Genomic DNA, 22,079 nt, shown 5'->3' on the forward strand with positions numbered 1-22,079 from the left:
CGGGGGGCGGGGGAGGGAGGGGGGGTCTCTGTGGCGTCTCTGGCGGGTGCAGAGTGCCCTATCTTTGGAACTTCCTTCTTTGGACTAGTTGTTGTTGAGTGAACTTTCAGCACGCAGTTGTGTAACAGCCATTCTTTGTTGTATGTACGAGTGACCAATAAATGTGTATTGAATATTAAGTGTGATATCTCTCAACTAATCTTCCATGATAACCACAGAGTTTTGCCAAATACTATTTCATTCTCTTAAAAAATTCGAAACTATATTGTTTCTTTGCTTGTCTGTTTTTACGTTTGAATTGCAACTGCGCACATTATTGCAGGCTAGTTGGACCGCTGGTTGGTCAGTGCTCTCCCAGTTTAATGTGCCGGTAAAGCTGTTGTCCCACACATTATCGCTCATTCTATGTGCGTGTAACACAGCATAAAACGTATTCTTGTGATCGTACTTGAGTGTACTGGTCACAACTTGGCTTCCTCACACGTGAAACGAAACCCAATGAGATTCAAGCAAATGCAAAGAATACCTGCCGTAATGTTTAGATCACGATTATTCTTATGATGAAAATATCACAGATATACAATTCAATGGTTGGGAGCGGCCGAAGGCGACGGTCGGGATGCGGTCTAGACGTCTAACGAATTAATATCTTTGAGGAAATATTAGTTCACTTGAAATTACGAGCCGGCCGCGGTGGTCGAGCGGTTCTAGGCTCTCAGTCAGGAACCGCGCGACTGCTACAATCGCAGGTTCGAATTCTGCCTCAGGCATGGATGTGGTGATGCTCTTAGGTTAGTTAGGTTTAAGTAGTTCTAAGTTCTAGGAGACTGATGACCACAGATGTTAAGTCCCATAGTGCTCAGAGCCATTTGAACCATTTTTTTGTAATTACGAGGATAGGGGATATGAGTATTTTTGTGAATTTATAAGTGAAGCAGCGAAAGTTATAAGCAGTAAAATAAGATCGTGAAGTAATACACTAGTGGCAGCCGTTGATGCCTCATAGGAATTTAAATAGAGTAAGGATGACCGTCGGTATAACTGGGTAACAGAAAAAGTCATGTAACTCGTTGAGGATGATGAGAGATAATTAAATCTTTCAGAGCATAAATAACTTGGTGAATCTTTCGTTGTGGCTAGACAGAATGAGTGATGTGGAACCGTGTAAGAATGACTAGGGACCACCTACCTGTTTCAAGGATAAATAAACAGTATTAAAATTTTAGTAACTTTTATGGTTTTAGCACCGTCATTAAGCATGGATCCCTACTGTTGATGAAGGAGTGCATGGGTCGGTTTACCCAAACAGTAAAGTTCAGCTGCCACCTATGTTTCTGATGTAAGCGGCACCCCTTACACTTGTTCAATTGCAACCAAAAACTATGTGAAATGCGATTAATATAATAAATGTAAGAATAAGTAAAGGGTAGGCCAATTCACACAGGGTAGCAAATAGCGTATTCTAACACCACTGCAGTGCACGCCACAAATGTCTTGAATAACGTAGGGATTCTTCAATGGTCTGTCTGGTTTCCTGGATTATCACCCATAAAGCTTGTCTGGGATGCAATGGGAACATGTATGATTTCATATCAGTCTCCAGTAAGAAACCTTCATGTGTTTCAGGTATGGCAAGAAACTCCTCCAGATGACATTCTGCGGTGCTTTGTTTCCATTCCACAAACATTATGAGAGTGTATTCGAGCCAGTGGGTGTTGCAGAACAACGTGATGTTGGTGATGCACATTAGTTCCAAATGGAATGTGTTGCGTACATAGTTCCGTGTAGTCAGCGCGTACACAACTTTCCCACTAGAGAGCGCCCCGCTAAGCACAACAGCGCAGGCGCAGTGCTCCTCCGTCTCCACACTACGAGATGGCGCTGCCTTAGAGACAGACCAAATTCTGCTTCCGCCGATCCGCGTATTAATATGTAACGCAGCCAATAAGATCGCTGCTAACGTAGAACCCTTTCTCCTCACGGATCACACTTGCGCAGTGATACCTGAACGCTCAAGGTATTATAACGAGTGTACAGACCTCCGATTAATCAGTCTGCATTTTGTCTGTACCAGTCTGCATCAGTCTGTACCAATCTGCATTTATCCGCTTTAGTTTGTACCAGTCTATAGTTATGTTTCCGTCTGCGCCTAATAAGATTACCATATTCCTGTGCATCGCCATGAAGAGAAACGTATAGACACTTTGTAAAGTATCAGATATATGTGAGAATAAGATTAATGCACCAAGTCCAAAGGAACTTCAGATTGTCAATTGTAAATAGCATCCAGAATCAAGTTTCGTAAGGTTTATGCTTGTTACTATTTTAATACATGTGTGTGAAAATTAATCAAGTTCTGTTTGAAGTTGGTCACCGTCAATCTGCTACCCTAAGCGTGCACGTGGTATTTTTATCGTCTGACCTAACGGCAGAAGATAAACACGCCACGATAAGACCACGAGACATATTGCTGACACTCGCCTACTTCGTTAGAGCGACGAGTCAAATAATCTGATGGTGTGTGTACCGAAGGGCTTACAGTACACACACCACAGAATGAGAGTTTGATCATCTAGCACTCGCAACGTGACGAACATCTACACCAAATTTGATAAATTTCACACTGGTGTTTAGTGATCCATTCTCGTCAGTGTAATAATACGAAATGGCCGCATGAGAAATACCTGTTGTGTGGGCTTACATACCCGTCAGGAGTGTCGGCGCCCATGGAGACGGGTGGTCCGGGCAGCAGGCCGAGGGCGCGACCGCGCTTTGGGCAGGAGGCCGAGCAGGGGTAGCCGAGGATCGGCTCCTTGGCGGCCACCGCCTCAGCGAAGTAGCACGCGCTCTGGAAGTGGCTGCAGCGCGCCCGCCCTGCCAACACGCACACACCACACGTGAGCGCCGCAGAGTGCCCTAGACATGTTGTATTTGTTTCTGTAGTTGCTTCACGCAAACTGTACGAAGAAATTTATAACCTTTCCACAATGATCTGGAAAACTGAAACGCTGCCTGAGGATTGGAAAACTGCAATTTGTCCCACACACAAGAAAGGAAACAGAATGGAATTTGGAAATTACAGAGTGTAAGTAGGCTGTTTAGGTTTTTTTTATTGGTAATGCCACGTAGCGCTCTGTATGAAAATCACTGGCTCTGCTGTGTGCAGTCTGTGGCTGGTTTGCATTGTTGTTTTCTATTGTAGTGTTGGGCAGCTGGATGTCAACAGCGCGTAGCGTTGCGCAGTTGGAGGTGAGCCGCCAGCAGTGGTGGATGTGGGGAGAGAGATGGCGGAGTTTTGAGAGCGGATGTGGATGTGTGTCCATCAGAGACAGTAAATTTGTAAGACTGGATGTCATGAACTGATATATATATATTATGACTTTTGAACACTTTAAGGTAAATCTATTGTTTGTTCTCTAACAAAATCTTTAATTTGCTAACTATGCCTATCAGTAGTTAGTGACTTCAGTAGTTAGAATCTTTTATTTAGCTGGCAGTAGTGGCACTCGCTGTATTGCAGTAGTTCGAGTAACGAAGATTTTTGTGAGGTAAGTGATTCATGAAAGGTATAGGTTAATGTTAGTCAGGGCCATTCTTTTGTAGGGATTATTCAAAGTCAGATTGCGTTACGCTAAAAATATTGTGTCAGTTTAGTGTTGATCAGAATAGGTAAAGAGCGAAATGTCTGAGTGCATTCAGTTCTGCTCAGCTGTTTGAAAATCAAATAATGTAAGAGGTTTATCAGCACAGTCATTCATAAATTTTTCTAAGGGGATGTTTCAGGAGGAATCAGTTTGCTGAACATAACATACAAAATCCTGTCAATGACCATTCTGGAAAAACTTAAACCTTACGTGGAAAACATTATTCAAGATTGCCAGGCTGGATTTCGAACAAACCGCTCCACAACTGATAACTCGTTTACTATGCGACAGTTCTTTGAGAAATACTGGGAATTTAACAAAAACATCCACTGTCTCTTCATTGACTTCCAGCGAGCCTACGACAGCATCCACAGAAGTAGCCTCTACAACACTTTACGAGAATTTAGTATACCCAGTAAAACCATTAGGATGATACAACTGTGCGTGGATGGCTCCCAGGCAGCAGTGATGTTCAGAGGATCCATATCCAACTCCTTTCCAATTAAAACAGGCTTACGACAGGGAGCCACTCTTTCATGTGTCCTCTTCAACCTTGCATTAGAGAAATTTACGTCTGTACAATGGTCTCCGATTCGAACACAGTGAAGTAAAACTCTTGGCTTACGCAGATTATATAGAGTTGCTGAGTGAAACTGAAGAAGAAATGAAAGACATGTACAGATCTCTCAGGCACAGTGTCAGTAAAATCGGGCTTTTGATTAACCAAGAGAAAACCGAATATATGGAAATAGGTCGAGTCATAAACCCAAATCCTTACTTTGAAATTGACCAACATTCTAAATTCAGAAAAGTTCTCCAGTTTAAATACCTTGGATCACATTTCAACAGTAAAAATATCATAACAATGGATATAAATGAAAGAATAGCCTCAGGGTCAAGATGTCTGTACTCACTAATCAACCCACTCAAAAGTAAAGCTTTGTCAATCACCACAAAGATGAAGATATACAACACTATTATCTGCCCCATAGTACTCTACGGTTCAGGAAGCTGGATGCTTACAAAGAATGAAAGAGAAAAATTGAACGTTTTTGAAAGAAAAGTAATTAGAAAAATCTGGGGACCTGTGTTGGAGAATGGAGTATGGATAATTCGAAAGAACAATAAAATTTATCAGTTAATGAAGCAACCCACTATCACCCAGAGATTAAAAAGTAGGAGACTGCAATGGGCTGGACATGTGGCCAGAATGGAAAACAACAGGATTACCAAGAACGGATTTGAAGGAACTCTCCAGGCAACAAGACCATTGGGCCGACCTAGCACAAGGTGGAAAGATGACATAGAGAACGACATCACAGCATTAGGAATTTCCGCAGGGTGGAGAGAGACTGCGAGACATAGAAGGTGGTGGAAGCAGGTCGTTGATGCAGCGCATGGTCTACAGGGCCTGTGATCACTGAGAAGAGAGAGAGAGAGAGTTGCTTCAAGACTCTCTCACGCTGTTCTACGAGGGTGGTTTGAAAAGTTCTCGGAATCTCCAAGAGAGGTCAGAGCTAGCGCAACGAGTTGTTCACGAGATATTCATTGAACTGTTGCCTGTAAACACGTGCCACATCAGTGCTCTTGGAAGAGAGCTGTGGTGATAACGTGGCTCTGTTGCTCCCAGGTAATGGTTAGCGAAGATGGAAAAAATCGAGATTCGAGCAGTGATTAAGCACTCCATAAAGAAAGGTATGAAAGCAAAGGACACACTGGTCGACTCTGCTCCTTCATATTGAACTGTTGACAAGTGGACAAACGAATTTAAATTTGGTCGGGAGAGCTTAGATGATGATCCACGCAGTGGTCGGCCAAGATGTGTCACAACTCCAGAAATCATTGCAAAAGTGCGCAAAATGGTCACGGAGGATCACCGATTGAAAGTGCGTGAAATCGTTCACGCTTGCCAGATGTCATCTGAAAGGATATGTCGCATTTTGACTAAAGACTTAGAAATGAGAAAAATTATCTGCAAGATGGGTGCCGCGACTCTTGACGCTGGATCAAAAACGCAAGGGGAATTGACATATTGGAACAATGTTTGGCCGGTTTTAGGAGAAACGAACAAGATTTTTTGCGCCGGTTTGTGACCACAGATGAAACTTGGGTGCACTATTATACCCCAGAGACAAAATAACAGTCAAAGCAGAGGAAACATGCTGATTCTCTGCCACCAAAGAAAGCAAAGACAATTCCTTCGGCGGGAAAGGTCAAGGCATCAGTGTTCTGGGATGTGAAGGGGATTCTGGTTGTAGATTATCTCCCCAATGGGTAAACAATTACTGGAGAATACTATCCTAACCTCCAGGCCAAATTCCAACAAAAGATTCGCGAAAAAAGGCCAGGTTTAGCAAGGGAGAAAGTCATCTTCCATCAAGACAATGCGCGCCCGCACACATGTGTCGTCGCCATGACAGAATTACAAGAACTAAGGTATTAATTGTTGCCACACTCGCCTTATTCACCTGATACGTCTCCGTCAGACTTCCACCTCTTCCCAAAACTGAGAATTTTTCTTGGTGGACGAAGATTTACTTCAAGCGAAGAATTGATAGCTGGAGTTGACAACTATTTTGCAGGCCTGGAGGAAACTCATTTTCGAGATGGGATCAAGGCACTGGAACATTTTTGGACCAAGTGCATTAATCTACAAAGAGATTACATTGCCAGCCGCAGTGGTCTCGCGGTTCTAGGCGCGCAGTCCGGAACCGCGCGACTGCTACGGTCGCAGGTTCGAATCCTGCCTCGGGCATGGATGTGTGTGATGTCCTTAGGTTAGTTAGGTTTAAGTAGTTCTAAGCTCTAGGGGACTGATGACCACAGATGTTAAGTCCCATAGTGCTCAGAGCCATTTGAACCATTTTTTGAGACTACATTGAAAAATAAAAAAAGTTTCAGTGATGTAAGTACCTTTTTCTATTCTGTTCTGAGAACTTTTCAAACCACTCTCGTGTACTATTCATATGATCAAGAGTATCCGGACACTCCTACATAATGTGGAATTGACCACTAGATGTCACGAGAGGCGGACCCGCCAGTATGTAAGCAGGCGGGAAGTGTTGTGTTGTCAGTAGAGGAGGAGTGACAGCAGAAAGGGTCAGTCAGTAGAGCTCAGTGACTCCGAACGTAGGCTAGTCATTGGATGTCACCCGAGTAAAAAATCCATCAGGGACATTTCAACCCTTCTAAAACAGCTCACATCGGCTGTTGGTGATGTGATTATGGAGTGGAAAAGAGGAGGAACAACCATGGCTAAACAGAGACCAGGTAGATATCATGTAGTGACGGACAGGGCTATCAAGCATTACAAAGGGTAGTTATAAAAAATCACTTGAAAATATGGAAAAAATCACCAGTGAGTTCCAAAGTGCCATCAGAAATCCCGGTAGCACACTGACTATGCGTAGGGAGTTACAAATAATGGGGTACAGTGGTCCAGCAGCTCCTCTTAAACCACACATTTCTGCAGTCATTGCTTGAGGTGGTGAAAACAGGGACGCTACTGGACACTGGATGACTTGGAACTAGTGTTTGAGGTGACGAATCAAGCTATACCCTGTGGTAATCAACAAAATGTTAGTGGTTTCTGATTTTTCCATCCCTGTATTATTACGCACGAAGAGGTTAGGAAGAAAATCAATTTTCTATGCTTAACATACACACGGGAGGGCAATGAAAGAAAAAAATCTACGTTATCCGGTTCTTCTACGCACGATATGGGCTATATGCTTCCACGCTGTGGTATTTTAATGAGCTGCCATTACAGGACCAAGTGGAAGAGAATAAATTATCGCATACTTGTGTCTTCTTTTCTAGTATGTTGCACGGTGAATACCAGAAGTGGTGTTACGATATGTAAGGTGGTATTTTCCTTATTAGGGTGTGATCCCTTTATTGCGTGTAAGAAAACGACAAATGAGGAAGGACATGAACACTTTTTACAGTATTCTGTACTGTGTACAGTGAAGGAACAGTTCGGAGACGATGACTTATTAGTATCACAATGCACTCTGTCATAAAGCAGCATCTGTGAAGGAATGGTTTCTGAACAACAACATTCCTGTAATGGACTAGCCTGCCCAGAGTCCCAACTTGAACACCACGGATGAGGTAGAGCGTCGACCTGCGAGGACAACACGGCAAATTCCGTAATCTGATTTCCAAGAAACTTCGCTTGGTGGAAGAGGGATCAAAATAAGCGAACACGAGTGTCGGCATATCCGAAGAAACTTGAATCTTTCTGAGAAAATGATGGTCAAAGTTATCGAGATATGTGTCTTTTAGCGACTAAAAACTTCGACTTAGGCAGTGAAGCAATGACAAGCGTTGCGCCTTCACACTTTTGCGCCATAGTTTTTTTCTTTTTTACTGTTTTGAACATGTCTGTCTTTCAGCAAGCGTGTATAACTTTCACCGGAGAAATTACATAGCCAAATGGTTGTAAATGATTTTTTTATACAGTGATCTAGGTTTCCCCATCTCTAAGGATGTCTTCCTCAGAATGAAATTTTAACAAACATTGCGAGAAGACAATAGTCAAAGCTCCGAGCAGACATTCTCAAGTCAAAAATTAAAAACGTTCCACTCTTTGGTACGTATACCTTGCAATGAACATCAGACTCAATGTAGAAGTGTTGAAACCTAGGTCAATATATTAAAAACTCATTTGCAACCGGTTAGCCGTGTAATTTCTCCGTTGAAACCCGATTATTATTTTTATTTTTAATTTATCTAGCTACGTCTGTAAGAGATTACTACACGAATGTTTTCCACTGTATATTGAAATAAAGTTGTCTTATCCGTCTACTAACTGTAAGTCTGGCGAATGAATTAAAAGAAATAAAAAGAATAAACGGAAGGAAAAATTATTTGAAATTGTTTTCGATGAAATTCCTGTAGTGTATCTTCATTCATTGTCACGTGGTGTTCGGAATTTCTATGTTTCGGATGTTTCTACGGTCGGTATCTTCCAAGTAAAAGCATTAAATCTTCCCCAAGAATAAACATAAGAATAAAACATCAGAACTAAGAATTGAAATATAAGAATATGAGAATTAAAAAGAATGTAACCCCTGATAATACCAAACACACATATATCATATACTAAATGTATGAGAGTTATTGTGAAACCCAGTTGTAATTTTACATTTAATATAACGCACTCGTATATCCTAACTTAATACGAAACATTCGTGTAGTAATGTTCTACGGGAATGAGTTAACATATGAAAGAATAAAATAAAATGAAAACAATAATCGGGTTTCGAACACGGGACGCAAAAGTGGAACGCCGTGATGTCACCAGTTCCGTTGAGCTCAGTACGTACTAAAAGACATCAAAAGTACGTCAAAAACTTTGGCGGTCGTTTTCTCAGGAATGGTCGAATGTCTATGGATAAGCTAGGTCAGGTATTCGCTTATTTTGGTTCCTCTTCCACTCAACAAAATTTCTGGGAAATGGGGTTTTGGTACTTGCTGTGTCCTCCTCTTTAGCTCCAGACGCGTCCAACATCACTGTGTTCTGGTTTCGACCCTTGTCCTCCGCAGACGTTCAGACACCTGGTGGAAAGTGTCCACAGCAAGGTTCAAGCCGTCATAAGGGCTAGGGTGGACACACCAACATCAGTGTCCACTAACAGGTGTCGGAATACCTTTGATCAGACAGTGTACAGGGTCCCTTCAATTCCAAAGCGACGCCAAGTGGCGGCTTCCGGCGCCAAGCTGTGAGGGGCACCAAAGGCACCCATGTGCTAAGTTTTTTTTACAGGGAGTATCGTAAGTTGTAACGAAAGCTGACACGGGTGAAAATCTACAACAATACTACACTGAAGGGTCAAAGACAGTGGTACACCTGCATAATATCGTGTAGGTTCCCCGCGAGCACGCAGAAGTGCCGCAACAAACCGTGTCATAGACTTGATTAATGTCTCAAGTAGTGCTGGAAGTAACTGACACCACGAATCCTGCAGGGCTGTCCATACATCCGTAAGAGTACGAGGGGCTAGGGATCTCTTCTGAACAGCACGTAGCAAGGGGTCCCCGATACGCTCAATAATGTTCATGTCTGGGGAGTTTGGTGGCCAGCAGAAGTATTTAAACTCAGAAGAGTGTTCCTGGAGCCTCTCTGTAGCAGTTCTGGACGTTTGGGATGGCGCACTGTCCTGCTGGAATTGCCCAAGTCCGTCGGAATGCACAATGGGCATGAAACGATGCAGGTGATCACGCAGGATGCTTATGTACGCGTCACCTGTCAGAGTCGTATCTAGAAGTATCAGGGATCCAAACCACTCCAGCTGCACACGCCCCACATCGTTACACTGCCTCCACCAGCTTGAAGAGTCCCTAGTTCTAAAAAGCCTTACACATAATTTCACACTGTATAAAACTTCTTCTCACCAACATCCCTCAAAACGATAAAAGGAAAATGATTGTCGCTCAGTAAATTTTCGCTGATCATGTAGATAAACTTCAGCATCAGGGGTAACATTTTATTACTTCTTTACAACTAACTCTATTCGCAACTCGTTTTGCGAGCAATCTATATGTATCACTGAATGTATCTGCAAAATAGCATCATTCTACGACATGTGGGTGAGAAGATATGACGTTTCCAGAATAAAATTTTCACTCTGCAGCGGAGTGTGCGCTGGTTTTGAAACTTTCTGGCAGATTAAAATTGTGTGCCGGATCGAGGCAAGCTTTTTCTTGTAATGATGTGCAATTTACCTGGACTATATTCATCCATTGTTTCATAATGAGGACACACAGTGACTTCCAACAAAGCTTACACATAAATAGTTAAGAGCCCAAGCTTGCACAACCATCAGGGAAACTGCACAGGCACTGAAAGCCTGTACCACGATTTGGCAGCAGAACGTGGTTAAGAGCTGCGTGGTGTGGTACTAGTTGTTGTACAGGGGCTCGAAAAAAATTTGGAAACGTCGCGAAAAACGCATGCTTTTACATGACTGCGGATGTTTAAGGACAAATATGTAATACATTAACTTACTTGTAAAGTTATCAGACGTTTGAAGCTACATTATACATGGGAGTTTGATTCTTTAAAGAATGGGAGGTTTACTGTGTGATGTATACTTGGTTAATGTGTCACTGTAGATTGTTTGTGCTGTCCATATTTTCTACCCGTGTTTGCTTAAGAGGCTGTTCGTAGTGGGGTGTCCTTGTGCTACTTTCTTGAGTGGTGTGTTGTTGCAGGTGATGTTGAGTGCGCATTTCTTAGGTTAATTTCAATGGGAAAAGTATTTCTATTGGATAATATATGTATATTAGATTACAATTTTCTGATTGGTGTCGCCCTGAGGCTTTATTATTGCTGTTGGACGAGAGCTTATTTTCTATTTTCCTGAATTTTATGTTATTTCGTCAGGTGTTAAATCATTTGGAAAACATAACGTGAACACATGGTATGCTTTGTCTTATGCATGTCCATTTGCTATTGTATAGTCCATAATGCTAATAAAATTAAATTACAGTTGGTTAAGAGCCCACGCTTGCACAATCCCCGGCGAAAATACACAACCACTCAAAACCTGTTCCACGGTTTGGCAGCATGACATGGTTAAGAGTCGTATTGGTGTGCTACTAATGGTTGTACAGGGGTTGTACAAAAATGTGCTAACACCACGAGAAATGCATGCTTTTACATGGCTACAGATGTTGTGTCTGACCACGAACGACACCTGTGCGGTGTCCTCAACATGTTGCGAGTGTCACTCTTGTTCAGGACATTGTTCTGTGTAGCTGTGAGTGTGCTATGTAGCAGCTCATCGAGTCAAACAGAAGTAATATCCGGCGTTCCCCGAGGATGTATATTAACGACATAGGAGACAATCTGAGTAGCCGTCTTAGATTGTTTGCCGATGATGCTGTCATTTACCGTCTTGTAAAGTCATCAGATGATCAAAACGAATTGTAAAATGATTTAGATAAGATATCTGTATGGCGCGAAAAGTGGCAATTGACCCTGAATAAGGAAAAGTGTGAAGTTATTCACATGAGTACTAAAAGAAATCCGCTAAATTTTGATTACGTGATAAGTTACACAAATCTTAAGGCTGTACATTCAACTAAATACTTACGGATTACAATTACAAATAACCTAAGTTGGAACGATAACATAGATAATGTTGCGAGTAGAACAAACCAAAGACTGCGATTCATTGACAGAACACTTAGAACGTACAACAGGTGTACTAAAGAGACTGCTTACACTATGTTCGTTCGCCCTTTTCTGGAGTATTACTGTGCGGTGTGGGATCCGCATCAGGTGGGACTGACGGATGGCATCGGAAAAGTACAAAGAAGGGCAACGCGTTTTGTATTATCGCGAAATAGGGGAGATAGTGTCACGGACATGATACGTGAATTGGAGTGGCAATCATTAAAACAAAGGCGTTTTTCGTTGCTACGGGATCTTCTCATGAAATTTCAATCACCAGGTTTCTCCTCCGATTGCGAAAACATTCTCTTGGCACCCACATACATAGGGAGAAATGATAATCACGATAAAATAAGAGAAATCAGGGACCGCACAGAAAAAAATTAAGTGCTCGTTTTTCCCTTGTGCCGTTCGAGAGTGGCATGGTAGAGAGACAGCTTGAAGGTGGTTTATTGAACCCTCTGCCAGGCACTTTATTGTGAATAGCAGAGTAATCACGTAGATGTAGATGTAGCAGTAAGGTACGTGAGAATTGTGTGTGTGTATGTGAGTGTGTAGATGTAGCTAAGTCACTCGAACGTGTGCAAATTGTTGGTGCTCGTATGGTGGGTGCTTCTGTAGCCAAGTGAGCCGAAGTGTTTGGCGTTTCAAGATGCGCCGTATCGAAGACTTACAAAGCAACAAGGGAAACCGGAGAAACGTCATCTGCTAAAGTGTGTGTTAATGCTCATGATAGACGGTCAATGAAGAGGACGGCAGCTGTAAACGCTGCAGAACTGAATCTCGCACTCGCGAACCTCGTCAGCACCAAAACAACAGAAAGAGAACTCCACAAGTAGGGAATTGGTAAGATTCCAAGCCGCTCGTCAGTGATGCAAATGCCTGTAACAGGAGAAAGTGTCGAATATGCGAACTATGAAGCAATAGAAGAAAGTTATTCGGCCGTATGAATCTTGTTGCACACTGTGTCCAACCTCTGGCCAAGTTCTCATCTCAGAAGTGAAACATAGTGGAGATTCAGTGGCTTGGAAACTCTGCAAGATCGCATTACCGTCAAGCATCATGTAACCATTTTGCCGGCTCAAGTCCATCCCATAGTACAATGCTTGTTCCACAATAGTGGGTCTATGTTAAAAGGCGAAAGGGCCCATGATCCACAGCTCACATTGTCCTCAGTATCATTTGAAAGTCTAGAGTTTTCCTATACAGTATTACGAATAGTAACGTATTGTGTTTTTTGTTTGCGGTTTTTGTCTACCCATTCTATTAGGGTAGTGTTATTGTAGTTCTGTGTACTTGCGCACTTGTCTGTGAAAGGCAAAGGTCCCAGATTCGATTCCTGATCTGATACGTAGTTTTAATCTGTCGAGAATTTTCAAATCAGCCTACTCTTTGCTGCAGAATGAAAATCCATTCTGGGAACAATCCTACAGGCTGTAGCTAAAACATGTCCCCTCAGTATCCGTTCTTCCAGAAGTGCTAGTCCCGCAAGATATGTAGAAGAGCTTCTGTGAAGTTCGGAAGATACGAGATGACGTATTGTCGGAAGTAAGGTACTGTGGGCTGGACGTGAATTGTGCTTAGGTAGCTCAGTCAGTGTAGTACTTACCCGCAAAAGGCAAAGATCTCAGGTTCGGATTCCGGCCCGGAAGACAATTTTAATCTAGTAGAAAGTTTAAAACCACCGGACACTCCGCTGCAGAGTGAAAATGCATGGTGGAATACTATATCACGTGGTAATGAGATGGTGTCCCCAAGGGTTCCAGATGTTCAAATCTCAAAATTAGTCCACAAATTACCAGCCTGAATAGTTTTGTTATTTGCTGTACCCAAGTCGTCTTAAGTGCACGGTTCATCCAAGTTTCGGAATATTAGCAAGTGGGGTGGACCTTGTAATTCGCCATACTCATCAGTAGTGATGTAGCGCCACTGTTACGGGATACGACAGTCCTTAGGCGACTGAGGGTATACACGGGAAATTCGGAAACGTTTGCAATGAAAAGTAGAGCTCGCTAAGATTTTGCGTTTGATGCATGTTCCTTAATATGTTGTTGCGTTTGAAATTTAGCTAATATATTGAATTTTTATTTAGATTAGGGTAGAGGCATCTATCTGTCACCAACATAAAGAAAATTGATCTGATGTAGTGCAGTCATTTGCGATCGCACCGCGCCAGCGATAAAGTCAGAGTGAAATATCCGCAACACTCCTCATATTTCATAAACGCTTTCAGATATCGAACTGAGATTTTGGAAAATGATAGCACACAAAGAGGGGAGTACTTTACCATATCGTTATTATGTAAAGCTCAGTATCTACTGTGTTATTCCAATAACTACAGACTTGTTTGGTGAAAGAATGTAATTTTTAAAGGCCATCGATAGCTGGTGAAACGAGAAATCCTATGGGTTTTGGACCACTATATGTGAAGACATTACTTTTTTTTATACTGAGGACAGGCTTTTTCATAAGCTACTGACTTTACTTTTCCTCAGTTCCTCGCTTAATAAACTACTGTTTCAGAATTCTCTCGCAGTTGTGTCTTCACAACATGTTAGTGAGGTGAGACTGTCTAAACTCCACTCTGTTTTGGCAAAACTAGCAAATTTTGAAATGACAACCAGAAACATTCTAGGTTTTACTCAAAATTCGCCACTCATGACGAGTCCCACCGCGGCATTTTGCGCGCACTATTAACACTAAACCGTCAGGCGACACCACAGTCGTGTCGTCTACAGAGTATCGCTCAGTGGCCGGCGGCAGCACGTTAGTATCACGCATCGACAAGTGCTTTGTTTTTGTAAGTACTTGTGCCCTTTCATCATGGCGGACGAAAGAGACACTAGGATTATTTACGATCAATTCGAGGACGTCCTGTCTGACGTTCCGGACGACTTGGCCGATTGGGAAGAAGACATTGGATATCAAAAAAATGAAAGTGAAGCAGAATTGTAGGAAGATAGTGAAATACGTCCAGGAAGAACGCTATGATTGCCAACTGATTTGGCTGAATCAGAAGAAGAAGACAGTGCATATTGGCGGACTTTGATTTACCGAGGACCAATAATAAATTTGAAGGATCCCCAAGTTCAAACATATGTCCCAAATATACACAGAGCGTCGTGGATATCGTACAATTATATATTGGGAACGATCTATTTGAATATATTAGCAATGAAACCAAAAAATACTACAGTCAACATTGCAATAAAAAGAAACAGGATTTAAAAATGCGAAATTTGTCGACGTTACGGGACTCGAACTAAGAAAATGGTTTGGGCTTGCTATCCTTATGGGAACTGTAAGAAAATCAAGGATCAATGATTACTGCTCAACGAACCCGTTGATAGACACTGCGATATTTCGTAAAACGATGTCCCGCACCCGATGTAGACAAATATTATCATTTTTACATTTTTCCGACAGCAACAATAAACTAGATAATGCAGACCGGCTTGTCAAAGTGCAATTCGAAATTGATTATTTTTTCCAAATCGTTTAAACAAACGTTTAATGCAAGTCAAAACATCTCAATTGATGAAGGAATGATACCGTGGCGTGGACGGCTAAATTTTGAAGTTCACAATCCGTCGAAAATTGCGAAATACGGCATACTCATTCGGATGCTGTCTGATTGGAGTACGGGATACATTTCATCATTCAAGATATACACTCCTGGAAATGGAAAAAAGAACACATTGACACCGGTGTGTCAGACCCACCATACTTGCTCCGGACACTGCGAGAGGGCTGTACAAGCAATGATCACACCCACGGCACAGCGGACACACCAGGAACCGCGGTGTTGGCCGTCGAATGGCGCTAGCTGCGCAGCATTTGTGCACCGCCGCCGTCAGTGTCAGCCAGTTTGCCGTGGCATACGGAGCTCCATCGCAGTCTTTAACACTGGTAGCATGCCGCGACAGCGTGGACGTGAACCATATGTGCAGTTGACGGAGTTTGAGCGAGGGCGTATAGTGGGCATGCGGGAGGCCGGGTGGACGTACCACCGAATTGCTCAACACGTGGGGCGTGAGGTCTCCACAGTACATCGATGTTGTCGCCAGTGGTCGGCGGAAGGTGCACGTGCCCGTCGACCTGGGACCGGACCGCAGCGACGCACGGATGCACGCCAAGACAGTAGGATCCTACGCAGTGCCGTAGGGGACCGCACCGCCACTTCCCAGCAAATTAGGGACACTGTTGCTCCTGGGGTATCGGCGAGGATCATTCGCAACCGTCTCCATGAAGCTGGGCTACGGTCCTGCACACCGTTAGTCCGTCTTCCGCTCACGCCCCAACATCGTGCAGCCCGCCTCCAGTGGTGTCGCGACAGGCGTGAATGGAGGGACGAATGGAGACGTGTCGTCTTCAGCGATGAGAGTCGCTTCTGCCTTGGTGCCAATGATGGTCGTATGCGTGTTTGGCGCCGTGCAGGTGAGCGCCACAATCAGGACTGCATACGACCGAGGCACACAGGGCCAACACCCGGCATCATGGTGTGGGGAGCGATCTCCTACACTGGCCGTACACCTCTGGTGATCGTCGAGGGGACACTGAATAGTGCACGGTACATCCAAACCGTCATCGAACCCATCCTTCTACCATTCCTAGACCGGCAAGGAAACTTGCTGTTCCAACAGGACAATGCACGTCCGCATGTATCCCGTGCCACCCAACGTGCTCTAGAAGGTGTAAGTCAACTACCCTGGCCAGCAAGATCTCCGGATCTGTCCCCCATTGAGCATGTTTGGGACTGGATGAAGCGTCGTCTCACGCGGTCTGCACGTCCAGCACGAACGCTGGTCCAACTGAGGCGCCAGGTGAAAATGGGATGGCAAGCCGTTCCACAGGACTACATCCAGCATCTCTACGATCGTCTCCATGGGAGAACAGCAGCCTGCATTGCTGCGAAAGGTGGATATAGACTGTATTAGTGCCGACATTGTGCATGCTCTGTTGCCTGTGTCTATGTGCCTGTGGTTCTGTCAGTGTGATCATGTGATGTATCTGACCCCAGGAATGTGTCAATAAAGGTTCCCCTTCCTGGGACAATGAATTCACGGTGTTCTTATTTCAATTTCCAGGAGTGTATTCCGGCGCTGGACAGCCTTTAGCAGAAACAGTGACGGAACTATTGACACCTTCTGATGGAAAGTGGCATGACCTCTGCATGGATAACTATTACAACAGTGTACGAGGGGGGACCCAAAGGAAACCGGACTCCGAGGGCGCTGTCACTCGTAGACGTAGTGCAGGGTTCTCACGCTAGATGCTGTAAGTAGAGACCTTCATGAAACAGCTGTGCAGACGGCGTCAGTGCAGATCTGAACGTGAAAATGTGGTATTGTGTTTCTCTGATTGTTGGCGGGTTACCTCTGCGAAGTCGTTATGGCAACTTTAAAAGAACAAAGAGTGTGTGTGAAATTTTGTTTCCTGCGTAAAAACCTGCAACGGAGACACACCAAATGCTTCAGGAAGCTTTCCAGTAGGACGCTATGAGCCGCACACAGGTTTTCGAGTGGTTTGGGCGCTTTAAACGTGGTGAGATGTGTGTTGAAGACCAAGCTCGTTCTGGACGCCCTTCAACATCGCGAAATAAGGAGAACATTGAAAAGATCCGCGAAAAGATCTATGAGGATCGTCGCCAAACGATCGACCAAATTTCATCAGAGACAGGAATCAGTTGGAGCTCATGCCAGTGGAATTTTGAGTGAGGATGAGACGTGTTGCTGCTAAATTTGTTCCCCGTCTTCTCACACAGGAGCAAAAACCCATCCGCATGAATGTGTGTCAGGACTTGAAAATAGAGATTGCACGTGGTCCAAACACCTTGAACAAAGTCCTTACAGGTGATGAGAGTTGGTGTTACGGGTATGACCCAGAAACCAAGCAAGCGTGAAGCCAGCGGAGGACTCCCAACTCTCCCAGGCCAAAAAAAGCAAGGCAAGTGAGGTCAAATGTGAAGACGATGATCATTGTCTTTTTTTATGTTCGTGGAATTGTGCATCTGGAATTCTTACTCCCTGCCCAGAATGTTAACCAGCACTTTTACTTGAATGTTTTAAGGCATCTGCGATAGGTTGTGAGGAGGAAACGCCCGGAACTTTGCGATAAGGTGGCTGGTTTCTGCATCAGGACAACGTTCCAGCACACACGGCCTGTATTCGCCGGACCTAGCCCCGTGCGACTTTTTCCTATTTCCACGAATGAGAAAAAGGCTAAAAGGGGAGCGTTCCGGCGATGTGGAGGCGGTAAATCAGCTTTGCAAAGGGCAGTGGACAATATCAAACTTCAAGAGTTCCAAACATGCTTCCAACAGTGGGAAAAGCGACTTGACAAGTGCATCGCATGTAATAGAGAGTATTTTGACGGTGACTGAAGTAATTTTGTAAAAAGGTTCATCAATAAATTTTTTAATGACAATAATCCGGTTTCTTTTGGGTGCCCCTCGTACAACCTGCAGAGAAGTTACTTGAAAAGAAAATTCGAGTTTGTGGAACGATACGGCAAAATAAAGGATTTCCGGAAAATTAAAGTGCGCAAAAGCCAATGTGTTTGAAGCTTGTCATCAATGGAAGGGTGATAAGCGGCCGGCGACAAGCCAAGTAATCCGACTTAGCACTGCCGGCGCCAAGCGAATAAATTTGTACGAGACGTGCGGACGGCAAAGTGTTAATCTGACTCGATGTTGTAATAAGTCAAATAACATCAGATACCCTCTCTACCTGTGGATTTCCATTTCGTTTCCTCCTCCTTTCCTGAGTGCTTCACGTTTTTTTTCCCGCATGTCAATATTGGGGCGAGAACAGTTCCGCGGAGCGGTGTTTACGAGAGCGTTTGCCTCGGGGCGCGGGGCTGCGTACTCACGGAGGCGGTGCCCCTTGCAGCCGGGCTGCTCGGCGCCGCCGTTGATGCAGAAGTCGAGGTGCCCCGTCTGCGCCGCCTCGCCCAGCGCCCCCGCGTTCGTGTGCACCACCTGCACGACGCGCGCGTCGTCCCTCGTCAGCCGGAACGCCGCGTCCCCGAACCGGTCCAGCAGCGGCCGCGCCGGGTCCAGCCCTGCGCACACGCCAGCCGCACTCCACTCAAACCTCGCTCTCACACAGGCACAACAGCACAGGCAAACACCACGAGGACAGACTTAGTACTAAACTAGGTTACAATGTTTTGATTCGTCTCCCATTCCGTAGCGTGTGCACCCTGTCGGAGAAAGCTGCAACATCATTAAGTACTGTGTTCAGTGGCACCAGAGTATGTACCTATTGAGGGGTTGTAGTATTAGTGATTCAGCGGCCACGGTCATCGACGGCAAAATAGCACTCCGGGGGCCTGTCTGTGCTCAGGCTGTGACAATAGAGAGTTAAGATGTGATCAGTATTCTGGTGTTCAATGAAGGCTTTCACGACCGGATGCTCCAACTGCCGTGAATTATTCAGGGTTGTGTGGCCGTGGTCCATGGAACTCTTCTATCCATGACGTTTCGTCCAAAGCTACGTTGGACATCTTCGGAGGTGTTCCTGGTTGTGCTGAGTCTTGCCGACCGACGAGTCGGACGTCGAAGAACGGTCTACATACCGTGGAAATTGGGCGTGGTCTGGATTTCACGTGACAGCAGAGATAAACCTTGTCAAAGATAAAATATAACTATCCATCATAATACGTCAAAGATAAAAACTTCTCATCGGTTCTGTAGCGCCACTGTCCATATATCGCTGACTTTCATAGCTTCTTCTTTTCTCTTAAAATTATAGCCATGTTTATATATTTCGATGGCTTCTGTATATAGCCGTGGACAATAGTTCTTCACGGTACATAAAACTTCAGTTTCCGCAAATTTCACTACGTATCACCCGACTGAAGAGCATGTTCTGTCACAGCTGGCTTGTCTGTTTTCCCTAGTCGGCAAAGACTTTTATGCTATCGATACGTGAATGATAAATTTGTACTTTGGTCACATGGCAAAAAAAAACCTTAGAGGAATTCTTTTGTTATTTAAATAGTATAAATCCTAAAATCCAGTTTACTATGGAAATGGAGAAAGAAAATGCAATATCCTTCTTGGATATCTCCGTTATGAGACAGATTGATGGCACCTTGAAACATAGTCTTTCGGAAGGTTACGCATAACGACAGATACTTGCATAAGGATTCTAATCATCATTCACAACGGAAAAGAGGTGGTAGGGTCTGCATTGGAACTACAAAGAGAAGTGTGAATACACAGTTGGAGGAACATAAAAGTCTTTGCCGACTAGGGAAAACAGACAAGTCAGCCATGGTAGAACATGCTCTTCAGTCGGATGATACGTAGTGAAATTTTCGGAAACTGAAGTTTTATGTAATGTGACGAACTATTATGCACGGCTATATAGTGAACCCATAGAAATATATAAACATGGGGATAATTTTAACAGAAAAGAAGAGTCTACGAAAGTCAGCGATATATGGACAGTGGCCGTGCGGTTCTAGGTGCTACAATCTGGAACCGAGCGACCGCTACGGTCGCAGCTTCGAATCCTGCCGCGGGCATGGATGTGTGTGATGTCCTTAGGTTGGTTAGGTTTAATTAGTTCTAAGTTCTAGGCGACTGATGACCTCAGAAGTCGCATAGTGCTCAGAGCCATGTGAACCATTTTTTATATGGACATTGGCGCTCAGAATCCATGAGAAGTTTTTATCTTTGACGTACTATGATCTATAGTTATATTTTATCCTTGACAATGTTTATCTCTGCAATCACGCGAAATCCAGACCAAGCCCACTTTCCACAGTATTTAGACCGTTCTTCGACGTCCGACTCGTCAGTCGGCAAGACTCAGCACAACCAGGAGCGCATCCGAAGATGTCCAACGTAGCTTTGGACGAAACATCAGGGATAGAAGAGTTCCATGGACCACGGCCATACAACCCAGAAGAATTCTCGGCAGTATTCTGGTGTACAACCATGCCTCACCGACGAGTACATACTCCTGTTGAACGACTTCAGCCATTTGAATGGGGTCGATTTTGACCCTGAAGGATGCTGGATGGATCTACTGGTAGACTGCTGCACATGTTGGGCACAAGGTGTCGGTGGCCTGTCGCAGCTCTCACTATTGAGCTGTAGAACGTTCCCACATCCAAGAAGTATACACACGCGTCAAGATCGATACGAGTAGTGGTGGCTTACCGAATATCATTCAGGGAAAAACAGGAGCACATGTTGCATTTCCCGTTGCACCAAGCACAATTGGGAACCGTCTGCTTGCAGCAGCACTATGTTCAAGGACTGTACAGGCTACCACTGACGCCACTAAGCGTAGTTACTCCGGTACCATGACAGTGTCGACTGGGGGGTGGAATGGCGCATTGTTATCTCCAGTGACGCTCTAGTAGGTTCTGTCTCTCTGCGAGCGATGGATGTACCCGCGTACGTTCATGGGATGGGGGGAGGGGTGGCGGGGTTGCGCATCAGTTACAAATGGCAGTCACATCTGGCGTTTCTGCAGGGCAAAGTAACCAGTGCCCGCTACACTGCACAGGTTGTTATCCCCGTGCTAGAGCCATTTCTTCGTCAGAAAAGTGATGTACTTTTTCAGCAGGTCAGTCCACGTCCACATACGGCTGCTGCCAAGCAATGAGTTGTTCGTGAACAACAGCTGCCCTGGGCAGCACGATCATCATATTTCTCGCTAATTAAAAACGTATAGAACATGGTGAAGCAGGAATTTCCTCCTTCTGCAATACCTCTAAGAACCACTGCTCAACTGCACAACTGCATCAAAAGCTGTAAGAGCCTTGGCACAATCTATCGCAGGATGCCATTCGGCATATTTATGATCGTTCGCGAGCGAGAATACACGCCAGAAAAGGTCACTGGTGCGACTGGGCACCATTTACTGTGATATGTGGGCTTCATTTGTTATTACATATCCCCAAAATGATAAACTACCCGTCACATCACTGGTCAATAAAATGAAATCCTCCTTGACCTTTCTTTTTCTGCCACTGTATAAAGGGAAGAATCGCTCTTCATTGATTGCGCATTCCAAATCTAAGAAATCTGCTGATGATTGTAAAGTTAGCAATTGGGTGGATTTAGAGACTTTACGCTAAGCATAAAATACTGCTTTGCAAGGCAGCACCCCTTTACACTGTAGTATATTATTTTCTTGACTCAAGCTTAAGGCAGCTGACGACTATGTTCTGAAGACAAATATTTATCATTCATGATTAGAAGTAAGGTTTACATGACATTTTGAAAGAAAAGA

General features: G+C 44.2%; 1 protein-coding gene across 1 annotated transcript in view; it reads right to left on the reverse strand.

Moving 5' to 3' along the window:
- The window catches only part of LOC126278169 (phospholipase A1-like), a 286,583-nt gene that overhangs the window by 23,213 nt on the left and 241,291 nt on the right, over positions 1-22,079 (reverse strand). Inside the window, exons 4-5 of the mRNA XM_049978064.1 lie at positions 18,697-18,888; positions 2,706-2,874 (exon numbers count right to left, since the gene is read on the reverse strand). Of these exons, the coding sequence (XP_049834021.1) occupies positions 2,706-2,874; positions 18,697-18,888 (361 nt within the window). The remainder of the gene's footprint in view (positions 1-2,705; positions 2,875-18,696; positions 18,889-22,079) is intronic.

This window comes from Schistocerca gregaria, chromosome 6 (genome assembly GCF_023897955.1).
Source record: "Schistocerca gregaria isolate iqSchGreg1 chromosome 6, iqSchGreg1.2, whole genome shotgun sequence".
NCBI lineage: Eukaryota > Metazoa > Arthropoda > Insecta > Orthoptera > Acrididae > Schistocerca > Schistocerca gregaria.